The 15,512-nt window shown below is 44.3% G+C and overlaps 1 protein-coding gene across 2 annotated transcripts in view; it reads left to right on the plus strand.

Annotated features, from left to right (window-relative positions):
• LOC147634052 (putative complex I intermediate-associated protein 30) overlaps nucleotides 1-15,512 on the plus strand; it is a 68,070-nt gene that overhangs the window by 46,035 nt on the left and 6,523 nt on the right. For both annotated transcript variants that reach the window (XM_086805153.1, XM_086805152.1), the window contains exons 3-4: nucleotides 2,025-2,072; nucleotides 2,163-2,254. In XM_086805153.1, coding sequence (XP_086661279.1) covers nucleotides 2,025-2,072; nucleotides 2,163-2,254 — 140 coding nt within the window. The remainder of the gene's footprint in view (nucleotides 1-2,024; nucleotides 2,073-2,162; nucleotides 2,255-15,512) is intronic.

The following is a 15,512-nucleotide window of genomic DNA, read 5'->3' on the forward strand; positions in this document are numbered from 1 at the left end:
TCTTCTTCATGGTGGAGGCTGCAGCTATGTGGCCTTAGGCTGAGGTTAGGGGGCCAACCCCACCATCCTTTGCACACAAGCTCATTCGTGTGGCACTTTGGACACTGTTCTATTTGCAAGAATTCCTAATCTTTTAAAATGTTGAACAACGGCTCCAACTTGGGCCGTGCCCTGTTTTGCACCGCTATTCGATGCGGGTCCTCGTGTTGAAGGTTTTTGAAATTCGTCATCCAACTTGGGCCCTGCCCTACCATAGTGGCTGGCATAAATTTTTAAATGCGTCTCAAAAACATTTTTGAAATGTTTCAAAAAATGTTCCATACAGTTTGGGGAAGTATAAAAAACGTTTCATATCCAGGGGAAGGGGGGGTTACATGTCAATCAAAATTATGCCAAATTTGGCTCTTATACACTAAGATGTGTAGAATGTCAAAACATACAGTGTTCCACAACATGCATATCTTTAGCCTTTACAACATAGCAAAGTTTAATTGATTCCAGGCAGGCAGGCAGCCTGCAGCTTAGAGCTGGTCACTGACCTAAAAAGCAAGGTGCACAAGGCCTGGGGCTGATGTGGGGCACATATTTCAGGCAAAAAACAGTTGTAGTACGTTGTAGGAGAGGATGGCGCCATGTTGTGAGCATGTACGTTTTTTTTTGCGGGTTAACATGGGTTGCTATCAAGAGTGGTGTTTTTTTTAAACCTAAAAAAAAAACTTCCAAAAAACATTTGAAACGTTTTGCTAAGGTATGAAAGATGTTTTTTGTCAACTATGCTCCCTGCACATTGCAAATGCCTGTCACCAATTTGGCTAATTATATTATTCACAAATATAGATAATTATGTATGTGCATGAATCCCATGCTTGACTAATTATCGACATGATGTATTCACAAGTATGGATAATTGTGCACGTCAATCTTATGAATAATGACTACGAGTCATTTGGCCACCCTTCCAGGGAGGGTGTCATACCTGGGTCTCATACCTGAGGAGCTGGATTACCCGAAACACAATTGCATTGTGCATGCTGTTTGGCATATGCTTTGCACGTGTGAACTTGTTCTCCAATGTCCACGAGACTGGGGATGCTTGGAAGCCTGTAGTCGTGTGTGTGCATAATCCCGTTTGAGCTTGACATAGTGTATCTAATGTGTTTTGCAAGTGCTAAGTATTGGTTTTGGTCCATTTATTAAAGTCAGCTATTTTATAACTAATGTGAACAAGGCAGGTTCACGTTTCACTAAAAATCCGAGGACAAACAATAAACAGAGTGGACAACTTATAAGTTGGGGGCCTTTTCATTAATGAAATGTGGAATGCCCCAAACAGTGGCCATGTATGAGTTTGGGCAGCCCACCACATGTCAACTAGCATGTCTGAGCACACAAGGGAGAACACTTGTCAAGAACTTTATTCCGTCTCCTACACATGCAATTTCAGCTCATATTGATTCTACTTCTTGCCTCTTGCTCTCTACCTCATAACCTAGCTGTTAGGGTTGGTTTTGGCCTCTTCATTCATGCTTTGGTGCGCAGCCTACTGTTTCTCGTTCTGGGGGCCTGTCCCTTTATATATTAGGGCTCACAATGTGGTCTAATTCTTATGCTTAAGTCTAACCATAATTCTTATATCCCGAGCCCAAGGCTAGTTGATAGGTCTAGCTTGGGACTAGGTTAACCTAGGGGATGCGTTGATGCATCAGGGTAGTATTTCAAAAAGCAAGGCACACATCAAAGAAGTGGCACTCCATAAAATCCAATCTAGGAAGAGATGGTATTATTGAACTAAGGACCACAAGGGTCTATGAGACAATGGTTGCCCATCATGTAACAAAGTAGCTATGAAGATGATTTTTTGCGAAGGACAATTTTATCCCTAATCGAGCTTCTAATGTTATCGTTTATGTGTGATGACATGATTCTTGACATTTCCAGGACAGCCATAAAAAAGGAAAGACAAGCTTGATGCCACACCTGATTTAGAGAATGGCCCCAAACTAATAACCATGGAATGCTTGCAGGTCTTTCTAGTGCGTGTTTGGATTTGAATGGTGATGTCAATCCAACTGGTAGCTTGCCTTCCATTTGGAAAGTTTTTCTTGTTTTTTTCTGTATGTTAACTTCATCAGCAGCATCAATTAGTTTCTGCTCTTTTGCAGCTACTTTTTCTGGCAGTTTGTCGGAAGATTTAAGGGAACCTGGATATGGAAAGATTGTGCGTAGTGGTTTTTCGGGTATGCGAACAATTCAGGTCCTAATTCTTCTCCATTATCTGATTGTTTTGTGTCAATCATACTATTTTTTTTTGTTTCTTCTTCCCCCACCCCCCCTTCCCCCCCCTTGCCCCCGGAAAAAATAACTTAAGAATCAAGTAGCCAAAGGCTAGATGTAAATGTTCAGGGTCCTCAAAAGAGGCGAAGAGAATAGCTGGGGAGGGTGGTTCCCTCCATGGCTGGCCGCTCTCAGAGGGAAACTACCTCATACAAAAGGCCTGTAATTCGCTGTCCCTGGTGCCATGTGTGCAGAAAATCCTCACGCGTGTGATCTGATCCTTCCTGAGGCATCCCCCACTAGCCGCGGAGGGTATGAATGATATCAGTCCAAATAAAGCGGATGGACTTAGCTTTGGGGGTGGGGGGGGGGAGTTGAGACTGCCCTCGATGGCCTCGCTCTACAACGGGCCCTCCATATATGCATCTCTGACAAGTGCATGAAGACCAGGTCGCTTCAGACAGGCCAGGAGTAGGAACTGCATCTATCCTACAATAGGACAGCCGCAAAGCTTGCCCTCTTGCTGCCTCGTCGTAGAAGAGGGCGACCCCGGCCTCTCTTACCCAGGCTATTGCCCCCATATGATAATGTACGGAGCACGCCGCACCGTCATGTAGAGGCGAAGAATCCTCTGCCAAACCTATTGGGCTTTGGGACAGTCCCAAAAGCAGTGCCATTGTGACTCCAGGGGGTTGGCTGCAACGCACACATTGTGCCGGCCATCCTTTGATGGCCAACCGTAAATTGATAAATTGGAAATATGTCCCCTTTCTGGCTGTGGGTGTAAAGTCCTTCCCAAGGTCTGCCCTAATCACAGCTGAAAACATGATTAGTACCAAACCAAGTCATGAGGTAGTAGGGTAGCTCACCTCCCAATCACAACCGGCATTTGCCGATCTCCCCCGATCCAAGGCTAGGGCTCCTACACAATCCCATAGGTCCATGTCTAACTCCAGCATCCCATACCACTGAAACCTGCCCGAAGGCCTTCGACACGCCTCGCCATGCACACGGCATGAGCATGTCGGCTCTCTTGGTCCAAGCAGACCTTATAAGTGGTGCATCCGCACAATTGTGTCTCTAGGCCCGCCATAAATCGCTAACTTGCTATAAATAGTCATTAAGCCTTTTTTATCAAATGATGAACTCTAGCCAAGCATTTGCCTGCTAATACCTAATCCTAGGGCCCGATAACCCCATTGGAATAGGTCCCTAATCCGTAGATTAGTGTCTAGGTACATAACATGCTTCTTCCCTTCAAGCATTAACTCTTAAATGAAATTAGGAAAGCGCTTACTCAAACTAGTTGCTGACTCCCAAGTTGAGTTCTCCTCCCTCCTATCTTTCCACTTAATCTTATATTCGGGGATGAACTTGTTCCTAAGTTCTCTTTCCCTAAATTCTATCACCCTCTCGGGTTCATGTGGAACATAGGACAAGCCCTCAACCTCAACAAGTTGCTAAGAAGTAACAAGATTATCCTTACCCACTAGGATCTCTTTAGACTGAACAGAGATTGTGTTTTCACATATAACCGGTAGATACTCACGTCTACTTTAGGGCAAGCATAAAACTCCCCATCAATTTTTGCATATGTTCCATGTCCTTGAACAGCCTGAAGACAACATAGGCCTTTCACCCCACCAAATTGGAATGAACTCAAGGTTACCAAAGGTTCACGCAATCCCACTAATAGAGATCTTGAAGGACAATGGCTAAAACATATTCCACTCCTAATACCATGGTTACATCCCATTGAACACGTGGGAAATCCACATGACTTTAAAGTCCTAGAATGGAATTAATCCCGTGGAACACCATCCACCCTGGAGTATCAAGGGTCCAACTGTCAACTGTTCTAGACATTCAGTCTAAAGATCAAGAAGTTCCAAACTTCTCATGTCTCTCATGTACAATTCCAAGGCTGCCTTATGCATCAATATCATTCGGCCATCACGAGAGAGAGTATAAACTTGTCACCCTATGAGTGACATGCCAATGCTCAAACAACCAAAAAAGTCCCTTATCTTCTTGTCACTCACAGACTAGTAGCTCTCCTCAGAGTTATGAGAGGTTAACTATGCCAAAGCATAGAGTGTCCTAGACAAGAAACCTATGAAGCCTCCAGAGATCCTACGTGGGAATACACTCTAGTGTCGTGTACCACAAGAGCACACCCCACATAAAACCTCCGTTAAGCATGATCATAGGTGGAATGGCCAACTTTTCCCCCTACAACCCAATCTTGCAGCAACTGAATTTTCTCTCTAAATACCAAGGATTCATGGTAAAACTAGGGTTCATGATCTCTTTTCCGTTTTAAAAATAACTATCCACTCATGTGGAAGTGTAAGAGCATGCAACAAACTAGATTCCATCACAGCTCAGCAATAATCTCGAAAATATAAAAATTATTAATTAGGGGTTGTACAAGAAAGTATGTGAAAACAAGTGTCATGACTTAGGGTCTTTGAAGTCAAAACTATTAAGCCATTCTTGGACCCACCAATGTGTGTGCGAATTCAAACTTGAATCCCAAAGCCTCCTAACACCACTTGACAACCCCACGATCATCGGTTGGCGAAGGCATGGAGCACCCATCAAGCTTGGGTCTGCCGACGCTATCCTCCCTGTTGAAATTGTATGCTCATGTTAGAGATAAGGTGTGTGTGTGTGTTCAGTAAACCATCTCATGTTTGAGATAAGGTTTGTGTGTTTGTGTATAGCAAACCCTAGCCTAGAAGCTATAAAGGGGCCAACTCTATCTCAATATTGTGTGAGAGGAGAAAGGCATTTTGTAAGCCTTTATTCTAGCTAAAGTACATGATAAACTTTTTGCTACATGGCTCTCTCTCTCACACATTCATGAGCCTCACGTGCCCAGAGATGTCTCTGTGTGGACCCTTTCGTCCCCTCTTAGTAGCTTCCCAGCTTTCCCATGTTTTCTCATGTTTCCCATTTTCCCATGTTACTCTTGATCTCTAGATCTATAGATCTTTAGATCTTTTCTCACTTTTTTCTGTTACACACCACTGACATTTATACTTCATCTGACCAGATTATTTGTGACTTTTGGTCTCATAGGTCATTTGGGCCTTTCGAAGACGTTAATATAGATTTCATTTCATTTCATTTATCTCCACATAATCCTTATCTCGTGTTGCTTCCCTTGAGCTCATCCACTTCTTGTAACATGGTATCACAGCCAGTTATTCTGCAACATGGCAGCTTCTTGTTTTTTCTTGCTGCTCAATATGCAACAATGCTAGGATGCCTTGGCCTAGGTGTTGTTGCCCTGCCAGGTGCCTGTGTGTACATTGCCCGCTAGCCATGCTGTATCCCTCTTCTCTTGGCATCAGCTCCCAGCTAACGCACGACCGCCTTGTCCTTGTTGTCTCACGCTGTCTGAGGCTTTGCTTTGCCTAATGTCTTTGCAATAGCACCGACCTGCCTATTGTCTCTGTAAACGACACCGACCTGCTTCTGTTGTATCTCCTTGCTGAGTCCACTAAATTTGTTGTCCCACAGCTGGTTGTATGTTGAAGAGGCGGCGACCCCAGGCGTCCACATGGCAGCAGGACTCGTTGTAACCTTTATCCATTAAGGGTAATTTCTTAATAAAAATGACTAAAGCCTTTTTCACATGCCCATGCCTTGATTGGATTTAAGGCCTTATTCATATGCAATTCTTCATATTGTTTTGCCATAAGCATTTACTTTTGTAATCATTAAGCTTGTTTTTCTTCTTTCGTGCTGGGACATCTGGTTTGTAAAGAAGCTAGACACTGCTCTTTCCATTCTATAAGGCAAGTAGTAAGATCTCTCCTATCTCCCCATCATCATCATGTCGAAAGATATATATGTCATTGACAAGTTTGATGGAGAAGGGTTTCGCACTTGGCAAGTCCAAGTGCGGTATGCTCTCATGGGCAAGGGTTTGTGGCCTTTGGTGAAAGGCATGAAGGTGGTGGATTTTAATGATTCCGAAGTTGTGGTAGATGATGAACGAGCTCAGTCCATTATAGCTCTAAATATGGACAAAAAGCTCATCCATCATGTGGCCAACATGAAAACCGCTAAGGCAATGTGGGATGAGATGGCAAAGTTATATGGAGCAAAGGGCCAGCACTCTTGTATCTCTCTCAAGGTGAATTTTTTTGGCCTTGAAATGAAGAGTGGAGAGTCCCTTGGAGGCTTTATAAGCAACATGAAGAGCATAATGGGACAACTTGCAAGCATTGATGCAAGAATCGAAGAGGAGGACACCGTGGCAGTTCTTCTTAAGGCGATGCCCGATGAGTTCTCCAATCTCGTTACCACCCTAAAGCACTGTCCCAACCCTACCTTTGAAGGCATCGAGGTGGCTCTCCTTGAAGAAGATCAATGACTACGGGTGAAGAATGGAGGATCTACATCGACTTCTCCTCCTACATCAAATGAGGCTCTTGTCATGAAGCATAACCTTAAATGCTCTTATTGTAACAAAAAGGGGCATACGGCCGATCAATGTTTCAAAAGGTATCCCCATAAGGTCAAATGTAGTAAGTGTGGAGAGCAAGGGCACACTACTTCAAGGTGTCCACAACATGCTTCTAAACAAGAGGCGGGGAACTTTGTATCCAATACCTCTACTCCTAATGGACTCTTATGATAAAGGAGTGTTGTAATAAGCACACATTGTAACTCACAAGCCAATTCTTGTGGAAGCCTATGTTATAAAGGCTTTTTCCTTTGTTTTTGGTATATGAGTATGTCCAATGCCTTCCCATGTTCCATGTGGCCATGTCCCATGGTTAGCATTGAGGGGGAGTGTTGAAATTGTATGCTCATGTTAGAGATAAGGTGTGTGTGTGTGTGTGTGTGTGTGTGTGTAGCAAACCATCTCATGTTTGAGATAAGATTTGTGTGTAGCAAACCCTAGCCTAGAAGCTACAAAGGGGCCAACTCTCTCTCAATATTGTGTGAGAGGAGAAAGGCATTTTGTAAGCCTTTATTTTAGCTAAAGTACATGACAAACTTTTTGCTACATGGCTTTCTCTCTCTCCACATAATCCTTATCTCGTGTTGCTTCCCTTGAGCTCATCCACTTCTTGTAACACCTCGGGGGATCCTGGATAACGCGCTTCGATTTATATTCTAGCCTTATTGCTAGTGGTAGGTAAAATCCTAGCCCTCGCGGTGGCTTCACTGATCAAAGTTGACATCACCGATTGACTCCATCTTGTTACTACCAAATGCCTTCACTGAATTAGTGCCTCCATTGACTCCATATATTTCTTGTGCACACTAAATATGCGTGTTAGGCAATCTTGTGGTGACGATCATAATCCAAGATGCCTAGGTTGAGATTTTTGGATGACTTACAGACAGCCAGTTGCGTTGACTAGTGAAGCGAGGGAGAAGGATTCGGGTGTAAACATGGTGGTATCTTTCATTCTTGACTTTGCATGGATTAGATTGATCCTCCTGTTGACCTAAGGTTTGACCTTGGTGTTCAGAGAGAAATTTGGTTGCTTCAAGGTTGGGTTGTAGGAGGAAAATTTGGCCATTCCACCTTAATGAGGGTTTTATGTGGGGTGTGCTCTGGTGGTGTGGGACACTAGAGTGTATTCCCATGTTGGATCGCTTGAGGCTTTGCGGGTTTCTTGTTGGATCCATGCTCTGGTGGTGTGGGACGCTAGAGTGTATTCCCATGTTGGATCGCTTGAGGCTTTGCGGGTTTCTTGTTGGATTCATGCTCTGATACCAATGTAAAGTCTCCATAGATCACGCCCAAGGATTATATAAATCTAGAACCGAAACCCTAACGAGGTTTCATAGACTAGACATTGTACGCATCACATGACAGCTATAGATTGTGGCTGGTGACTCACCACCCAACCGTAGGTTCAAAGCCTCGAACCACCCCTGAGCATGAGGTCTTCGAGTAGAGCTACAGGGGTTGGAGATGGCGTGGGTTTCCATTTGATTCTACATGAGGCTGACTTCGAGATGAGTTCATTTGGCTCCCATGGGTGTCTACATGATCCTATGATCTTTGGAGTTGGGATATTCATCTTTGGGTGCATTCTATGCCACTTGAGATGTATGGTGAATGATTATGTGGCACGACATTCAGATACACTTACTACACACCTTTGTCTTGGCCTACACGATGATTCTTTTGCGCCAGGACCATTTTTCATTCCGACCAAGTGTGATGGTTTATGGTTACATTCGGTGGACTCCATGGATGTTACATTATGGTCATGAGGATAGACATATGAGTTTTCCTTATATTTGGTTCATTGTATATAGCCTTCGTATTTGTTTTGTGCAAGACCACCCTTTGATTTCGAAGACGAAATCATGTTGGGAGGGGATGGTTTGTAACAAAGTGTTCTTAGGATGCACATGCACACGGGATGGGCCTAGGCACATGGACTTAGGGGCATTTACGTTTGGGATTAGGGCACATGGGCCTTGGGACTATAAAAGGCATGTGCTTTAGGAGTATTGTACCTTTTGACACCTCCTTGGCAAAGCCTGTCTGGGTAGCATGAATCAAATCCCCAAGGAAGGGCTGGATCCTCAAACTCAAGGCCTTGGCTAGGACCTTGTAAACAGTTTTGAGGATCGTAATAGGCCTCCACTACCGAATATCATCTGACACTCCCTCCCCCTTGGGGATAAGAAAGATCAAGCCCTCTGAAAAGCTCCGTGGCATCACCCCAGTGTCCAAAAGATGCTGAAAACCCCTGCGGAGGCCTGTCCCCAAAAGGTCCCAACAGCGCATAAAAAGGGCAGGCGTCAAACCGTCCTCCCCAGGGCAACTATGACGCGGGAGGGTCCTCAAAGCCTCAACAAGCTCATCCTCTGAAAGGGGCGCACCCAAAGCTGTGCGCATACGATCTGTGACCCTCCTCTGCACATGGGTCCACACAGTCTGTCTGCAAGCATCACGTGCCTCCGTGGCTGGCTCCGCTAAAAGCAAGTCTCTGTAGAACTCAGTGGCAATAGCTCTAATCTCCTCGGGCTCAGTGGTTAACGATCCGTCTTGCCTCGTAAGCTGGTGTACTCCTGCTCGAGCATGGCGGGGTTCGGTGATCTCAAAAAACTTCCCAGTCACTCTATCACCAAGCTGAGTCCACTGAGAGGCTTGGCGATGATAGTAAAACTCGTGTCTCTGCTCCTTTGCCTCTCGAACCTCCTGACGTGCCTGGCTCAGCAGGGACGCCACCCACTCACATGTGGGTTGCTGCTCCTGAAGGCGTTGAAGCGAAGCAAGGCTACGTCTCAAGCGACGCTCCCGCTCTCGTGTCTCTCCTAGCCGTATCAAGGCTGTAGCGTGCAAAAAAGAGTTGAGCTCAATGAGCCCCTGGGCACACTGGCCTGCTGCATCTAGGTCAGAGCTCTGGCTATCCTGCCATATCCTCTCAATGTCCTCAAAAAGACTGGGGTCTGTAAGTATCCTCTCTGGGATCCTCAACTGCAAGCTGGTCTCCCGTGTCCTCTCCTCAAGAGTCAAAATAACTGGCGCATGGTCTGAGAAAGAGGTGCCAGCGAGAATGCCAACGGAGCCACCACGCTCCCCGACCCTGTCGCCCACATAGAAGCGTCAATCCGTGATAAATTAGTCCCTCCTTGTCGGCGATCCAACCGAGAAAAACTAAGACTGTCCCGAGAATAGGAGAAAGCCTCATGCTGCCATGCATCAGTGATCCGCAGTGTTATACAAAATCGCTTCCAAGCTGCAAGCTCCGTGCCGTGCACTGTAACATGACTGCCTCCCACCCTATCGGCCGGGTCCTCAAGCATGTTGAAGTCTCCCCCAACACACCAATGTGCGGCCTCGGGCAATGCATCTGTAACAAGGGTCCACAACTCTGCTCTGGCACTAGCATGATTGGGCACATAGACATTGAGCACACCAATGTGCTCATCGTGCATCCTCAGAATAACATACTGCGCTCTACCAGGCACAATGACCGTGCGATCCACAATGGCCTGCCGCCATGCATCCGCAATGACCATACATACTCCTCCCTGCCCTCCCAAGGGGCCAAAACCTGCAGACCAAAAATTGTCCCATCTACCAGGCATCACCGAACCATATCTCCGAATCCTGCCCTCACTCAAATGGTGCTCCTGCAACATCAAAATATCAATACTGCCCCCAACCAGGCATCTCTGAAGCTCTTGCCTCAAGCAACCACGATAACGTACATAGTGTGCGCCGCCAAGGCCCTGTAGATTGTTGGATAGGTGTCATCTCCAGATGGTGTCACGCTAGTGGCACACTCTTTAGCCTCTAGGCATTTGGCGCACTTCCTCTCTACCTCTAGTCCTCTTCAACAACCCCGCTTTCAATTGCGGTTTTTCATTCTTTGATTTTCTGCTAAACGAATGCGTTTTTGAGGATTGTGCCCGCGTGACCTACCGGAATCATCGTGGTCTACAACTTTACAGAAGAAAGTTTTCGCAAGTTCCTCACCGTTTTTGAGTTATTCTTCGCAGACTGCCTGCATGCAGAATTTTTGCTTGCGTTTTTTTGCAGAAGCCCTTACTCATCATCCTTGCACTCATTCAATGATGCAAGAGGCTTCAAACCAGCCCCTTACCATCCTCTACAAGTGTGTTTTTAAAGCGCTTCAATCCGAGTCCTCCAACTCTACTTGCGGTGAAAACATTGCCAACTAGTTTTCCCTACATGCGGTAGCGTTTTTTTTTGGAGGCTTCTTGTAGAGAGATTTCTTGGCTGCGTTTTCATCATCAACTTCAGCCCTCTTCATGGTGTTTTGAGGTATATATTCATCCTCTTTTCTACACCTTTCTACTGGCTGAAAATTCCACTTTGCTACACACTTTGTGTTTGCGTTTTTGTGGACAATCAACTCCTCCATACTCCTTCTACCTAAGGCTACATTCTCAGCCCTCTTTTGGTGATTTCTACGGAGTCTATTGGTTCATATATCGGCTGCGTTTTTTCGCACTATCTTTGTGCATATTTTGGAGATACTTCCTTGGTGGACAGCCCATCTATTCGCTGCGTTTTTGGAGGTACGACACTTCTTCCCTTGTGTTTTCCCACCCTCCTCTCCCTATGGGATCTCGGAAGTCCTCTACTCCAAAAAACAAAGGCAAACTTGAAGATACTATGGATCCTACATCTCCTACGACGGTTGGACCGGCAACTACTACAACGGAAGTTGGTGCAATTCCTTCTTCTCTACTTTCTCTTTTCCGTCATATCCATTATCTTCTACGGATCCTTTCTCTCTTTCTTCTTTGTCCTTTATGCCTTCCTATCCACATACTTCTATGTCCTCTATGGTATATCTCCCTACATCATCTATGCCTTTTATGGCAACTTCATCTACTATGATTCCTTCTTCTACTACTTCCACTACTACTTCTCAATCATATCAGCCCTTTAACCCATTCACTCAATCTTTGAGCCTTCCAAGTCTTTCCGATTCACAAAAGCTTATCCCAAACAACTACCACACTTGGTCCTTGTTTATGTAACTTCTTTTGGAAAGTGCCGGGGTGTGGTCTATAATCACTTCTCCTCATATGTTGCCTTCTCAATATCTATATGGATGCACGTGTCAAAGCTTTACTTGTGCATGGCATGTCTACATCGGTTGTCTCTCAATTTCTCTCTACAAGGAGTACGGCTCAACAATTATGGCACGCTATACAAATGCAATATGGAAGACTTTCAACGGTTAAGATGGCTAAGTTGGAAGAAGATTTGGATAAGCTTTCTATCTCTGAATCCGACAACATAGTGGAGAAGCTTGGAGAATTCAATCGAATCAAGCGGCAACTTGAAGAGTTTGGTACATTGGTAAGCAATCCGGTCCACAAGCTACTTGGTAAATTGCCGCCTTCTTTTGAATCGTTCAAAGATAACATCTTTCTTCGAGTTCCTTTCCCTTCCTTTGAAGAGACTATGGGTCTTCTTCATGATAAGTGCCTTACTCGCAAGCAAAACAAAAAGGACTCGGCTTTTGTAAGCCAAGGCAAGGGCAAAGGCAAAGGCAAGGGGAATGATCAACGCAAAGGCTCTAATTCCAATGCTAAAGATAGGACAAATCAAAGGATTCTTCCAAGGAGTGCACTTTCTGTGGTCGTAGTGGCCATACGGAGGATCGTTGTTTTGCTAAGAAGGCGGCATCCAAGAAGGTAAAAGCTGAACTTGAATCCAAATCTAAGGGTTCTTCTACATCAACATCTTCTCACGACAAAAACAAAGACAAGACGGAAGACGGTAACGCCAAGATTGCATATGTTGCTATGTCTTCTACTTCTTCATGTGACACATCACTTATGGTAATCAACGATCTTGATACGCATACTGTGGATGAGTGGATTGCCGACAGTGGTGCTACCTCTCACATGACGAATAGTTCTTCCTTATTGGAAAACTATAAGTCTATCTCTTCATCAGTACACATTGGTGATGCTTCGTCTCTCCCAGTGATTGGTATTGGTGATGTTTCTTTTGGAGATGCTATCTTACATGATGTTTTGCATGTGCCTAAGATGTCTGCCAAATTATTTTCTATCTCTAAGGCTACTTCTAAAGGTCTTGGGGTTTACTTTGATGATGAAGTGGTTGAAATCATTGATAGACCGTCACTTTCTTGTGTGGCACATGGTTATCAAAATGCTGGGCTTTATCATATAAGCTCTTTTACAACACAGTTGCCACCACATGAGTCTCATCTTCATCAATTATTTGCTTCTCCTAAAGCACTTGTTTCTAATGAAGATAGTGATCTATGGCATTTCCGCTTTGGCCATGTTCCTCTTGCTACTTTGCAACATCTTGTCTCACATGACATGGTTACAGGTCTACCAAAGCTTCAGAAACCTCGCCATCATATTTGTTCTTCTTGTACTCAAGGAAAGCAACATCGGGCTTCTTTTCCAGAGAAGGCTACTCACAGGGCCACACGCATACTTGAGCTTATTCATGCTGATCTTGCAGGACCTATGGAAGTACAATCGCTTGGTGGATCCAAGTATTATATGCTTCTTGTGGATGACTTCTCTCGCAAATCATGGGTTTATTTCTTACCTAAGAAGTCTGATGCTCTTTCTCATTTTAAGGTTTGGCTTGCCTAAATGGAGAATCAAGCAAGTCAAAAGGTATCTTTTCTCAGGACTGACAATGGAGGCGAGTTTATAGCATTTGAGGATTTTCTAGCTTCAAAAGGCATACAATGACAAACCACCATACCCTACACTCCTCAGCAGAATGGTGTGGTTGAAAGAAAGAATAGAACGGTGAAGGAAATGGCCCGCTCCCTCTTACATCATGCGAAGCTACCTTCCGCCTTTTGGGTGAGGCTATAGCTACTTCAGTTTATCTTCTCAATCGCTCTCTTACGAAAGCAATGGACGGCATGACTCCAGAGGAGGCTTTCACAGGCCACAAGCCTACTGTTTCTCATTTTCATGTATTTGGTTGTGTTGCTCATGTGCATGTGCCTTCTTCTAAGAGGAGGACTCTTGATGCCAAGTCCAAACCTATGATATTCACAGGATATGCTTCTCGCTCCAAAGGGTTCCGTTTTTGGGATCCTTCTCGTGAGGATATTGTTCTTTCACGTGATGCCATCTTTGATGAGCATGTTTTTGGTCTTGATGAGTTACCACCTTCTACATCTCTCTTAGATCCATTTCCATCTCTTGAGCTTGGGCCTCTCTCATTCCCTACAGTCTCATCCTCATCTACACCATCAGTTCCTACTTCATCCCCTTCATCCATTTCGATTGCGACACCTACTACTTCATTGGATTCTACACGGACTTCTGGTCCTCCAAAATGGGTTCGCTCTCTACTTCAGGATTCAGGTATATCACTTTCAGATGCTCAACAATCTACTACACTGTCTTACGTACACTCCCTTCAGTAAATATTGCCTTGATGTCTCATATTGGTGATGTGTTTGAGCCTGAAACGGTTAAGGAAGCTCTTTCCTTACCACATTGGTGTGAAGCAATGCAAGCAGAAATTTCTTCTATTGAATCTAATAACACATGGCAATTAGTTCCACGACCTTCACATAAAAAGGTCATTGGTGTTAAGTGGATTTTCAAAGTCAAGTTTCATTCTGATGGTACTCTTGTTGATAAGTACAAGGCACGCCTTGTTGCTAAAGGTTATGCTCAAAAAGAAGGTGAAGACTTTGATGAAACTTTTGCTCCTACTGCCAGATATTCTACTATTCGTGTTGTTTTTGCTCTTGCTTCTCACTATGCCTGGCCTATATATCAAATGGATGTTAAATCTGCCCTCTTGAATGGAGATTTAGAGGAGGAAGTTTATGTGGAACAACCTGAAGGTTTTATTGCACAGGGTCATGAACATGATGTGTATTTATTACAGAAAGCTCTTTATGGTCTTAAGCAAGCTCCTCGAGCTTGGTATCAGAAGATTGACAATTTTCTCCTTTCTCTAGAGTCTACATTTTGAGAGGACTCATGCAGATCCTAATCTTTATGTGCTTATTGTGGATGATGATATATGCATTCTTGTGCTTTATGTGGATGATTTGACACTCACTGGCTCTAATTTGGATCTACTCAAATGGGTTCAAACTCAACTCACAACATCATTTGCCATGACTGATCTTGGACTACTCCACTATTTTCTTGGTTTAGAAGTGTGGCAATTTGCTTCTGGCATCTTTCTTTGTCAAAAGAAGTATACTTTAAGGTTGCTTGAGAAATATGGCATGCATGATTGTGCATCACTCACTTGTCCCATGGATCCTAATTCCAAATTATCCAAAGATGATGATTCTCCTTAGGTTGATTCTACAGAGTATCGCCAACTTATTGGTTCTCTACTTTATTTGGTTAACACTCGGCCAGATCTCTCCTATGCTATGAGTATTCTCAGCCAATTCTCTTCACAGTCTCGTCGATCTCATTAGCAGGCAGCTTTGAGGGTTCTTCGATATCTTCATGGAACTCTTGAGTATGGCATTTCTTATGCAGGTGGAGATACACTTATTGGTTACTCAGATTCTGATTGGGCAGGGTGTATTGATACTAGGCGTTCCATGTCAGGCTATTGTTTTATGCTTGGTAAAGGACTTGTTTCTTGGAAATGTCAAAAGCAGCGAATTACTTCTTCTTCATCGACCGAAGCAGAGTACAAGTCATATCTTGATGCCACTTCTGAAGCACTTTGGCTTCAGCAAATTCTGAATCACCTTGGATGTTCATCTACTCTGACA

This window comes from Cibotium barometz, chromosome 11, assembly GCF_041138505.1.
Source record: "Cibotium barometz isolate CiBa-2024 chromosome 11, ASM4113850v1, whole genome shotgun sequence".
NCBI lineage: Eukaryota > Viridiplantae > Streptophyta > Polypodiopsida > Cyatheales > Cibotiaceae > Cibotium > Cibotium barometz.